Source organism: Orycteropus afer, unplaced genomic scaffold (genome assembly GCF_000298275.1).
Source record: "Orycteropus afer afer isolate SDZICR_OR568_19922 unplaced genomic scaffold, OryAfe1.0 scaffold00033, whole genome shotgun sequence".
In the NCBI taxonomy this organism is placed as follows: domain Eukaryota; kingdom Metazoa; phylum Chordata; class Mammalia; order Tubulidentata; family Orycteropodidae; genus Orycteropus; species Orycteropus afer.
The window spans coordinates 2,607,114-2,619,304 of NW_006921620.1; the positions used below are offsets into that span (position 1 = coordinate 2,607,114).

The window sequence follows — 12,191 nt, forward strand, 5'->3', positions numbered from 1 at the left end:
TATGCATTTGCCTATTCTAGCTCTGGTAGCGTAGTGCCTAAGGCACTTGACTGCTAACCAGAAGGCTAGCGGTTCAAACCCACCAGCCACTCCTCGGAAGGAAGGTTGGGCAAATCTACTTCCGTAGTGATACTGCCTCAGAAACCCAAGGAGGGGTCGCTATGAGTTGGGTCTGACTCGACGGCACATAACAACAACAACAAGAAGATATTTTGTATAAATAGGATCATACAATATTTGTCCTTTTGTGATGACTTATTTCACTCAGCATAATGTTTTCAAGGTTCATCCATCTTGTAGTATGTATCAAGACTTCATTTTTCTTTATAGCACAGTAATTATTGTATGTACAAAATCTATGTTTTAAGACAATTTATTTGTTGTACTTCTGTCTTCCATAATTAAGATTATCTTATGCTGCCTTGTTGAAGAAGTTGGGCAGTGATTCCTCATTTTAGTTTTTTGACACTCAAGATCTGGTGTCCCTTCCAAAGTACCTCTCTTATCGGTGCCTGATGTTGTGTACCATTAGACATTCATTCATTGGGTTAAGACCATTTCTAATCCTCTTTCTAGGTTTCTCTGAATATTTAATAAATCAGGAGTTAGGAGATCAATGTTCTAGTATGAGTTGTGCCACTAATTAGCTATGTGCACTTGGGCACACCAGCTGTAAGATTTTTGGAAGCTCTGTTAGGTGCCATCAAGTTGGCTTGACTCATAGCAACTCTGTGCAACAGATCAAAACACTACCTGGTCATGCACCGGATATCCTCGCCATCCCTGGTAAACTTGAGCCCATCATTGCAGCCACTGTGTCAATCCATCTTGTTGAGGGACTTCCCCTTCTTCACTGACCCACTACTTTACTGAGGATGATATCCTTCTCCAGGGAGTGGTCTTTTCTGACAACATGACCAAAGTAGGTGAGACAAAGTCTGGTCATTCTTGCTTCCAAGGAGCATTCCAGCTGCATCTCTTCCAAGACAGATTTGTTCAGTCTTCTGGCAGTCCATGGTACTTTTAGTATTCTTTGCCTACACCACTACTCTAAACCATCAGCTCTTCTTTGGTCTTCCTTATTCATCGTCCAGCTTTCACATGAATATGAGGCGATTGAAAACACCATGGCTTAGGTTAAGTTAAGCACACTTTAGTCTTCAGAGCGACATATTTGCTCTTCAACATTTTAAAGAGGTCTTTTGCAGCAGATTTGCCCAATGCAATATGACCAGAAAGACTGACTTAATTACTAATCTATACATCTTTCAAAAAAGCTTTTTTAAAAATAACAAATGCTTTTTTCAGAAGCTATATAGATTAGTAATTAAGCCAGTCTTTCTGGTTCTAGATTCTGATTCCATTGCTTTATTGCTTAGAAATTACTTAATCTTCCCAAGTCTCAATTTTTTTTTTTTTCAATCTGTAAAAGGAATAATAAGCATTGTTTCTTGGCCTTTTAGCTGAGATCAAATATAACTGTAGCAGAAGATGGCTGTGAAAATTGAATCAGATAACACACCCAAAGCACTTAGCAAAGTGCCTGGCATATTGTAAGCTTTCAGTAAGTATTAGTTACTGTGAGTATGTATTTGTAAAAGACACAGTGTTGCGTCCTCTACCTTTTCTTAATGCAGATGCCTGTAAACTTCTGCCTCAAGCTGGTCAGTGACCTGTTTTTACATGACCCTTAAGCTAAGAATGATTTTTATATTTTAAAAAGATTGTTAAAAATAACCACCACACAAACAGAAACAAAGAAGAATATGCAACAGGGACTGGCCAAGCCTAAAATACTTACTGTCTGGCCTTTTATAGAAGTTTGCCAATCTTCCTGAAGGATTGTCAGGAAGCTTAAATGAGATGGTTATAATAAAACTCCAAATTTCCATGTAATCAAGTGAGTTACTAATATCATATTGTTATTTATTTTATTAGTGATAATGGTCATCACTATCTATGTAAAAGGCTTTAAGTAATGATAAATTAGATGTGGGAGCAACAAAAGGAAAAGGGGTAGGCATTCCTTGGTCCACAGGCCTTTGGGAGAGGTTGTAGTGGGGATGAAAGCAAAAGGCACTGAGTGCATTAAAGGAGAGGTAGGAAACAAACCACCTACAGTAGAAGCTCTTCTAACTCAACAGTATTTAACTTCCCCAGATTCTCTCTTTAGAACCTGCTGACACATGAGGCTGAAAACTCTCAAGGCTAGAAGACCACTCTTTAGTATGCTTGCACAATTTTGTACCCATTGGTTGAGTTTGTCCCTTCCAAGAGTCACTTGGGTTTGTTACAAACCTGCTTATGCCTTTTGAATTTATTATTTTAATGATAGAAATTAATGAAATACCATATAAGCCAGTGACACATGAAGTATGAAAAGAATATTGGTCCAATGAAAACTAAGGTGAATGCTTTGGAAAGATAAAATAAAGGAGAGGCACTTTAAAAATTGTTTTTGAATTTGGTATAGATGAAACAATATAGAAGTTTGAAGTGAAAAAATTTAGACTAGAAATCTGAGATAGCATATATGGATATAGTTTATGTAAGAAAGAGGTTGTAATCAGCAAACCTACCTTAAAAGAAAGATTTATGAATGAATGCACATTTTAAAAGAATTGTGATCAAATGATATGTGTGTGTGTGTGTGTGTGTGTATGCATATGTAAGCTTTTATTCTTTCCTGTCTTTTTTTTTTTTATTAAGTTACCAGCTATCAGTCCCAGTTGTGTTGGATAATAGGACATCCACTGTACTTTACAGTTTAACCTAGGAAAGACTAGTCCTGTGAGATTCATAGTCAAAATTCTCGAGAGAAAGCTAAGTTTCATTTTTAAAATGTTATGTTCTCTAAAATATTTGCAAAACACCGAGTAGGTGGTAATGACAGATCCAAAAGTTCAGATTCACCGCTCAGTCATGGAGAACTAAAGGGGAAAAAAATTCTTAGGGCAGGAATAGTTAAAAAAAATTGTCCAAGTAAAAAAATCCCCTTTAGAGCTTTTCTGAGTAATCCAGGCCATTATTCTGCCTGGAGTAGTGAATCTAGTTCAGCTAACATCAGGAAGTACTGAATAGCAGTGTACTAAAGCGACAGCAAGGGGAAAATTAGGACATCTTAACCAAGCCAGAAACAGCATTGTCAGTTGAGATTGAATTTAATCAAAAGATAAAAATAGTTTTTGGCAAGTTGGAAAATGAAGGATTTGGCAAAGATATTAAATGCATCATGCCATCTACATTATTATTTTTCAATCTGAGGCATGTATACTAATTAAACAGTTTAAAATTTAATTTTAAATTTCAAAAATTTAAAGTTTTCTGAATTTCTGTTTTAAGATCGGGGTCATGGTTCAGGCTCAGATGCTTTTAATCTTGCTCAGATGGATAATCGCTAGCATGCTGTATTAGTTCAGGTCTTCTGAGAAGCAGACACAAATATGGCATTTGATTTGCAAGAAATTTCTTAGTATAAGTGTATGTGAGAGAAATGGGGAAGAAGCCAGAGAAGGGTAGAAGAGGTGTTAGACTACAATGTGTTTATGAGCCTGAGTTAAGGAAAGAGGGAAGGAAGGAAAGTTGGGTAGAGGCATCTTAGATTAAAGTGCAGTTCTAAGGAAAGTTCCTCAAAAACTGAAACTCATTGCTGTCAAGTCGGATCTGACTCATAGCAACCCCTCCTTGGATTTCTGAGGCAGTATCATCATGGAAGTAGATTGCCCAACCTTCCTTCTGAGAAGTGGCTGGTGGGTTTGAACCACCAGCCTACTGGTTAGCAGTCAAATACCTTAAGCACCATGCCACCAGCGCTCTCAGGCTGTTGAAAAGCTCCCAAGCCAAAATTACCTGTCAGAATTGCCTGTCTTCCAGGAAAAGGCCTGTCTTAGTATCCCTGGTACACTCAATCATTGGCACTGAACAGCCTGTGGGAACTGTGGCCTTGGGACCAAAGTGGTGATAGATTTTAGAATGTGGTAGTTGGCACATAGGTGAGTTACATTCAGAGATCTGAGAGGTGCACTTTCATGGCTACCACACATGTAAATCATGACACGCTGTGTATGTGTGTGTGTGTAGTTGTTCTTATTGTTAGGTGCCATCAAGTTGTCTCTGACTCATAGTAACCCTGTGTACAGCAGAATTAAACACTGCCCAGTCCTGTGTCATCCTCACAATCCTTGCTATATTTGAGCCCATTGGTGCAGCCACTGTGTCCGTTCATCTCATTAAGGGTCTCCCCATTTTTCACTGACCCTCTATTTTATCAAGCATGATTTCTTTCTCTGGGGAATGGTCCCTTCTGACAACATGACCAAAGTAGATTAGACTAAGTCTGGCCATTCTCGCTTCTAAGGAACATTCTGGCTGTACTTCTTCCAGGACAATATCTGTTTGTTCTGGCAGTCTATGGTATTTCCAGTATTCCTCACCAGTACCACAATTCAAAGGAATCAACTCTTTTTCAGTCTTCCTTATTCATTGTCCTGATTTCAGATGCATACGGGTCAGTTGAAGATACCATGCCTTAAGTTAGGTGCAACTTAGTCTTCAAAGTGACATCTTTGCTTCTTAACACTTTAAAGAGGTCTTTTGCAGATTTGCCTAGTACTATACGATGTCTGATTTCTTGACTGCTGCTTCCATGTTGATTGTAGATTTAAGTAAAAGGAAATCCCTGACAACTTCCATTTTTCCTCCATTTATCATGATGTTGCTTATTGGTCCACTTGTAAGGATTTTTGTTTTCTTAATAATGAGGAGTAATCCATACTGAAAACTATATTCTTTGATCTTCATCAGTAAGTGCTTCAAGTCATCTTCACTTTCAGCAAGCAAGGTAGTATCACCTGCATATCGCAGGTTGTAAATGAGTCTTCCTCCAGTCCTGATGCCATTTTCTTCATATGGTCCAGCTTCTCAGATTATTTGCTCAGCATACAAATTGAATACGTATAGTTAAAGGATACAACCCTGACACACACCCTTCCTGACTTTAAATCATGCAGTTTCCCCTTGTTCTGTTTGAATGATAACCTCTTGGGCTATGTACAGGTTCCTCATGAGCACAATTAAGTGTTCTGGAATTCCTATTCTTCTCAATGCTATCCATAATTAGTTATGATACATACAATCAAATTCTTTCACATAGTCAATAAAATACAAATAAATATCTTTCTGGTAGTCTTTGCTTTCAAACAGCATCCATCTGACATAAGCAATGGGATACGTTTCATGTCCTTTTCTGAATCCAGCTTACATTTCTGGAAGTTCCTTGTCAATATACTGCTGCAACTGTTTTTGAATTATCTTTAGCAAAAGTTTATTTGTGTATGATATTAATGAAATTGTTTGCTTATTTCCACATTTTGTTGGATCAACTTTCTTTGGAATGTGCACAAGTATCAATCATTTCCAGTCAGTTGGACAGATAACTATCTTGCAAATTTCTTGGCATAAACGATTAAGTACCTCCAGTGCTGTGTCTGTTTGTTGAAACATCTCAGTGGTCATTCCGTCAATTCCTGAAGCCTTGTTTTTTGCCAGTTCCTTCAGTGCTGCTTGGACTTCTTCTTTCAGTTCCATTGGTTCTTGATCATATGCTGCCTCCTGAAATAGCTGAACATCAACCAGTTCTTTTTGGTACTGTGACACTTTATATTCCTTCCATCTTCTTTTGATGCTTCCTGAATTATTCATCATTTTGCCCATAGAATCCTTCAGTATTGCAACTTGAGGTTTGAATTTTTTCCTCAGTTCTTTTAGCTTGAGAAATACCAAGCACGTTCTTCCCTTTTGGTTGTTTAACTCCAGGTCTTTGCACATATCTTTATGATACTTTACTTTGTCTTCTTGAGCTGCCCTTTGAAATCTTCTGCTCAGCTCTTTTATTTCATTATTTCTTCCATTCACTTTTGCTACTTTCCATTTGAAAAGCAAGCATCAGAGTCTCTTCTGACATCCATTTTGGTGTTTTCTTCCTTTCCTGTTTTTTTAATGACTTTTTGCTTTGGTCATGTATGATGTTCTTGATGTCATCCACAACTTGTCTGGTCTTTGGTCATTGGTGTCCGGTGTCTTAAATTTGTTCTTCAGATGGTCTCTAAATTCAGGTGAGATATAATCAAGGTTGTATTTTCACTTCTGTGGACTTGTTTTAATTTTCTTCAGATTCAACTTGAAGTTGCATATAAGCAATTGATGGTATGTTCCAGTCAGCTCCTGACCTTGTTTTGACTGATGATAATGGCATTTCTGCATCGCCTCTTTGCACAGATGTAGTTGATCTGATTTCTGTGTATTCCATCTGGCAGGATCCTTGTGCATAACCACCATTTATGTTGTTGAAGAAAGGTATTTGCAATGAAAAAGTCATTGGTCTTGCACATTCTACTATGCATGCCAGAAGAGACTCTAAAACTTGCTGATCACTAGGCATGGTCAGACAAAGTAAGTACATGATAGGATAGCATTCTAATAGCACTCTTTCATTAGTTGTCTAATGAGCACTGTATGCCTAGTACTGTGTTTTGTGCTGAGATTGAGATTCATCAAGAAACAATGACATATGGAGCATCAAGTGGATTATAAGTATTAAAATTCAGTATAATACATGGTCAATGTGTTATTAAAAACTGCCATGGAAAAAGGCCTGCAGGATAGTCAGTACTTTTTTTTTTTTTTTAAAGAAAAATATTCCCTGACTTCAGATATATTCAGACTTCTAGCAAACCTATAGTATGTAGTAGAACTGCCCCCATAGGGTTTCCGAAGTTGTAATCTTTACAGAAGTAGGTTGCTACATCTTTCTCCCATGTAGCAGCTGGTAAGTTTGAACTGCCAACCTTTTGGTTAACAACCAAGCAGGTAACCACTACGTGACCAGAGTTCCTTAATAAATGGTTCACAATGGTTATTCCTGAAGAGTGGAACTGAAGCAAACAAGGAAGCAAGGAAAGTACTTAAAATTTTTACTTTATTCATTTCTGTAGGAGAGTTTATTATAAGCATATGTTATTTTTATAATTGAAAGAGCTTTAAAAAGTTTTATTTCATAATTGAGGAAATAATCGTAGAATGAGTAATAGTTTCAGATCCATTTATATAGGTTTAATCATACTGTAAGGTATGGCCTTTAATCTTTCACTTCTTTTGTAGAATAATAAGTTACACAACAAACCTGTGAATTAAATATTTCACTTGATCATCAGGTTCTATTACTTTTTCATTTTTTTCTCCTTTCTTTAGGTTTACTTTGCTCTTCTTTTTATAGTTGCCTAAAGTGGAATCTTAAATCATTGATTTGAAATCTTTTTCCTTTTCTGAAATAGGCATTTAAAGCTAAGCATAGTATAAGTGGCATTTTAAAAATTTATTTTCCAGTTGTTTGTTTTTATGCCTGATCATCTATGGAAGATACCTGGACATTTTATTAAAATTTTACAGAACTAATTTGATATGCTGAGTGATATTATTTTAATGCAGAGAGATTACTTTTTGCTTTTCACTGGCAGTTAGGCTAGGTGCAGATCCCTTGCTAGTCAGTAATTGAGCTGATTAAATTGAGCTGATTTTCATAAGGGTTAGTCTGTTTCCTATTCACTCTTCTTCACAGGGTATAGCACTTAGGGTCCAGCTGAAATATACAATAGCAGTCCTTAGAATACATTTATTCAATGAGTGTCATAATCGAAACATGTAAACAGATTTTGTTACTGTTGTTATTGTTGTTATGTGCCATCCAGTTGGACCCGACTCATAGCAACACCTCCTTGGGTTTCTGAGGCAGTATCACCACGGAAGTACATTGCCCCATCTTTGTTCCGAGGAGACAAGCTAATGTTTTATCATTCTCAGAGGTCAGTAGTGGAACCTGACCTGGAAGAGAAATTGGTGACAAGAGGACTGAACTCCTAGAATATGTATGCCAGTTTTTTTTAGTGGTCCAGCTGAAGAAAAAGTTGTCTCACATTTAGCATAACACCAGATTTTCTGAGGCCAATTTGATATATCTATATAGATATATAGATATAATTGAAACATACTTTGTATTTCCTTTCAGCCAGTATCTCTTTAGAAGAAAACTCTGTATGTGCATTATCTTCCATTACTAGAAAATATCTAAAGCTGCTTATACATTGATTTATATTTATGTTTCAAGGCAGATCACTTTAATCAGTTCCAGACTTTTATACTATCTACTTGATAATTTCACATAGCTGTCTATTAGACATCTTAAAATTAGCATATTCAAAACAGAAAACTTGATTCCTTCTTCCCACTCCCACCAATACACAGACAAACACAAACCATCTAGTACTTGCTCAGGACACAAATCTAGGCATTATCCTTGATTCCTCTCTTTTGCTTGATCCCCATTAAACCCCATTTTGCTTAAGTCCTCATTCTCTCTTTGGCCTCCAAAATATGCCTCAGATTTGTCCATTTTCTCTCTCTCTACTGCTCCCACCCTTGCCTAAGCCACTGATATCTCTCTGTGGTCTTCCTATTTCTATTCTTGGCCCTTTATGATCCATTTTTTACAAAGCAGTTTGAGTCACCTTTCAAAAATGAAAATCAGATCATTTCTCTATACTGCTTAGTACCTAATGGTTTCTTATTGCAATTGAATTAATATGTAAAGAAACCCCTCACCATGGCCATAAGGTCCTACATAAGTTGACTCGCTACCTGTTCTCACTCACCATTCTGTAGTCACATTGGCTGTTTTCTTGTTCCTCGAGGACACCAAATTTATTGCCCCTTGAAGGCTTTTGCACTAGTTGGCTTTTCTGTCTGGAGTACTCTCTCCCAGATCTTTGCCTAGCTCTCTCCCCATTATTCAGGCTCAGTTTAAATGTCACCTCCTCAGAGAAGCTGCACTGACTACCCAGTCTATAAGTAGTCTCCTCTCCTAAATTCTAGAGGAGCCCAGTTCCCTCATTACCATTTCTTGTATAAATACACCCCGCTTAATTGCCTGCACTGTACCACTTAAAATTGCCTTTCTACTATTTATTAACTTTGTTATCTTCCCTTCTCCCTTTCTTTCTCCACTCTTCCATCCCCCATTAGAATATAACTTAATGCTATGTATCTCATTTATTCCTGTATTCTCAGCACCTGGAATAGTGTCTGGCATAGACAGAAGTTAATAGATAATTGTTGAATTAATGAATGAACATTTATCTCAGAAGATAGAATAGAAATTCAAAAGAAATTGTATTTCTTGTCACTTTCTCAAACCTAAGATAAAGCCTTTCTTGAGTATAATTAGGATGAGTTCTCAACTAGAACTCAGGACCTTTAGAATTTTAGTCTTTTTTATCTGATATTTCCTCAAGATGTTAAATACCATCTTTTGGTCTTTATTTCTCTGTAAGTAGTTTATTACTCTCTTAATCATAGAAATAGTCTCAGTTGTTACTATCACTAAAGAGCTTTTATGAAGAAAAATTAGAAAGATAAAAAGGGTATGGGAATTAATGTTTTAATCAAGCAATTAAAATACTTAGGTATAAAATATAACCTTATAATTTTTATTATTACAATAATTCTAGCAGTGCACATAAATAACAAAAAATATCATGTTTTAAGAGGTAAAGATGAAGAGCTTCACTAAAAAGTTACACATTGCATAGTACATAAATGTTTACCTGTGTTTTTTTCCCCTCTTCCCTTTAGGGCCATTTTAAGTGCCAGATCTAGTTATTTTGCTGCGATGCTGAGTGGCTGTTGGGCTGAAAGCTCCCAGGAGTGCATTACTCTTAAAGGGTAAGCATAATTTTTACAAGGCAGCAAATAATACTTCAAACAAAGCACTTTTTATGAATTTGATTTTTCTGTATGCTCAATGAAATGTGTTTCATGTAGTAGAATTCAGTGAAGTACATTTTCTGAAAATAGGAGGTAGTAAGGACCATTTAGGAATAGAGGTAGTTTCGGATTATTTAGGATTTTCAATGCCAGGCTAGGGAGTTTATTATCTATCCTGTGTATAAAAGGGATGCATCAATGGACCAGTTGGTGAAATTTTATGAATACTGTTGAAAAACAACCTGAAAGATGTATTCTGCTGGTAAAGTTCCTTCATTTATGATGACTTTAAAATATCTGTTTAATGTAAGAAGGGCAGTGCTAGTAGAGCCAGAGTCTAAGAGTTCCAGTTCTAGGGATAATCACTTTTATTTAATTGAAAATTTGTCCAAGGACAATGCTTGATACATTCTAGACTTCATTTTCAAGAACTTTCGATTTCCTCTCATGAGAACAGAATTCAATACAAATTTAAATGGAAAAATTACACTGCTTTGACTCAGGGTGCAACATTTTGGCGTTTATTAATTGTGTGAGTCTGTGTAGTAAGACAAAGGTCAAACAATTACATGATTTATGAGACATTAATTCTACAGCAAGGGAAAGTAGTTTACAGAAAGCACGTAACTAATTTTTTTTCTGGAAGAAATCTTTATTTCCTTGTAGGTTTACTGATAATTTTTACTACTTGGTACCTATTATGGATAATTTTTCCTTCCTACATAGATTCTGTCCTCAGCAGTAGTAATGTATTAACATAATACTTTGTATTTTCTAGGCTTCTTTCACATTCATTGTGTCCTTTAATTTTAAAATCAATCTTTGAGATAGGAAAGGTGTATTTACTTATTGCAGATAAGGAAAATCAAGATCAGAGAAGTTAAATGTTTCCCCAGGACCATCTGGTAAATAAGTTCTTATGCTGAAAACAAACCTTGTGTTTGTTGATTCTTAATTCAGAATCTATCCTACCACAGTCACTGAGGAAATGAAAGTTTTCTCTTGGGACGTGTTCTTGAGCTAGCTGAGACTGCTCTTTTCCTCTGCTTTTAAATGCATGATTTTCAAACTTTGTTCAGTAGAACTTTAAAGTTCCTTGTAGGCGTATTAGAAAACACATAGTGTGGGGTTGGTTTCTGAAGAGAAGGCCATTTGAGAAGTACTTCTTCAACCAGAGCTGCTCTGTTTTTATCTCTTTCGTATTGTTCAAGATGACCTCTCAGTTTAGCTACAGAGTGCAAAGGGAACCATTTTTCTTAGTTTTCCTTAATTAATCCACAAATTGATCAGATTAAATATTAAAACACCCAACTGTTTAAAAACAAGGCCCATTTACTAAGAGGTCAGTTGACAAGAAAGTAGTGGCATCAACTATTATTCTCTACTCCTTCACCTATAATTTTCAATCTTTGATTTATGATGTTGATAATGGATAAATATTTCCTCTCACAACATAGCTTTACTACATGCCAGCTTCTACCACTCATCTATAAGTTTGTCACACTATGGTGGCTTGTGTGTTGTTGTGAGGCTGAAGCCTATGCCACTGGTATTTCAAATACCAGCAGGGTCACCCATGGTAGACAGGTTTTAGTAGAGCTTCCAGACTAAGACAGACTCAGAAGAAAGAAGAGGCCATCCACTTCTCAAAGAATTGGTCAGGGAAAACCTTATGAATAACAGTGAAACACTGTCTGATATAGTACTGGAAAACGTTATTAATAGCCCTAAAACATTGTCTGATATAGTGCTGGAAGATGAGACCTGAGACCCTCAGTTTGGAAACCACTCAAAATACAAGGGGGGAAGAGCTGCCTGCTCAGAGTAGAGCTAACCTTAATGATGTGGATAGGGTAAAGCTTTCGGGACCTCCATTTGCTGATGTGGCATGACTCAAAATGGGAAGAAACAGCTGCAGGCATCCATTAATAATTGAAACATGGAATGTACAAAGTATGAATCTAGGAAAATTGCAAGTTGTCAAAAATGAAATGGAATGCATAAAGATTGATATCCTAGGACTTAGTGAGCTGAAATGGATTGGTTTTGGCCATTTTGAATCAGACAACCATATAATTTACTATGCTAGGAATGAAAAATTGTAGAGGAATGGTGTGGCATTCATCGTCACAAAGAATATTTCAAGATCTATCCTGAAATACAATACTGTCAGTGATACGATAATATCCATACACCTACAAGGAAGACCAGTTAATACTACTATTATTCAAATTTATGCACCAACCAGCAAAGCCAAAGACAAGGATATTGAAGAGTTTTTCCAACTTCTACAGTCTGAAATTGACCAAACATGCGATCAAGTTGTGTTGATTATCACTGTGATTAGAATGCAAAAGTTGGAAAAAAAAGAAGAA

At 36.4% G+C, this 12,191-nt stretch overlaps 1 protein-coding gene across 1 annotated transcript in view; it reads left to right on the plus strand.

Moving 5' to 3' along the window:
• BTBD8 (BTB domain containing 8) overlaps positions 1-12,191 on the plus strand; it is a 172,512-nt gene that overhangs the window by 96,672 nt on the left and 63,649 nt on the right. Inside the window, exon 6 of the mRNA XM_042780309.1 lies at positions 9,685-9,774. Coding sequence (XP_042636243.1) covers positions 9,685-9,774 — 90 coding nt within the window. The remainder of the gene's footprint in view (positions 1-9,684; positions 9,775-12,191) is intronic.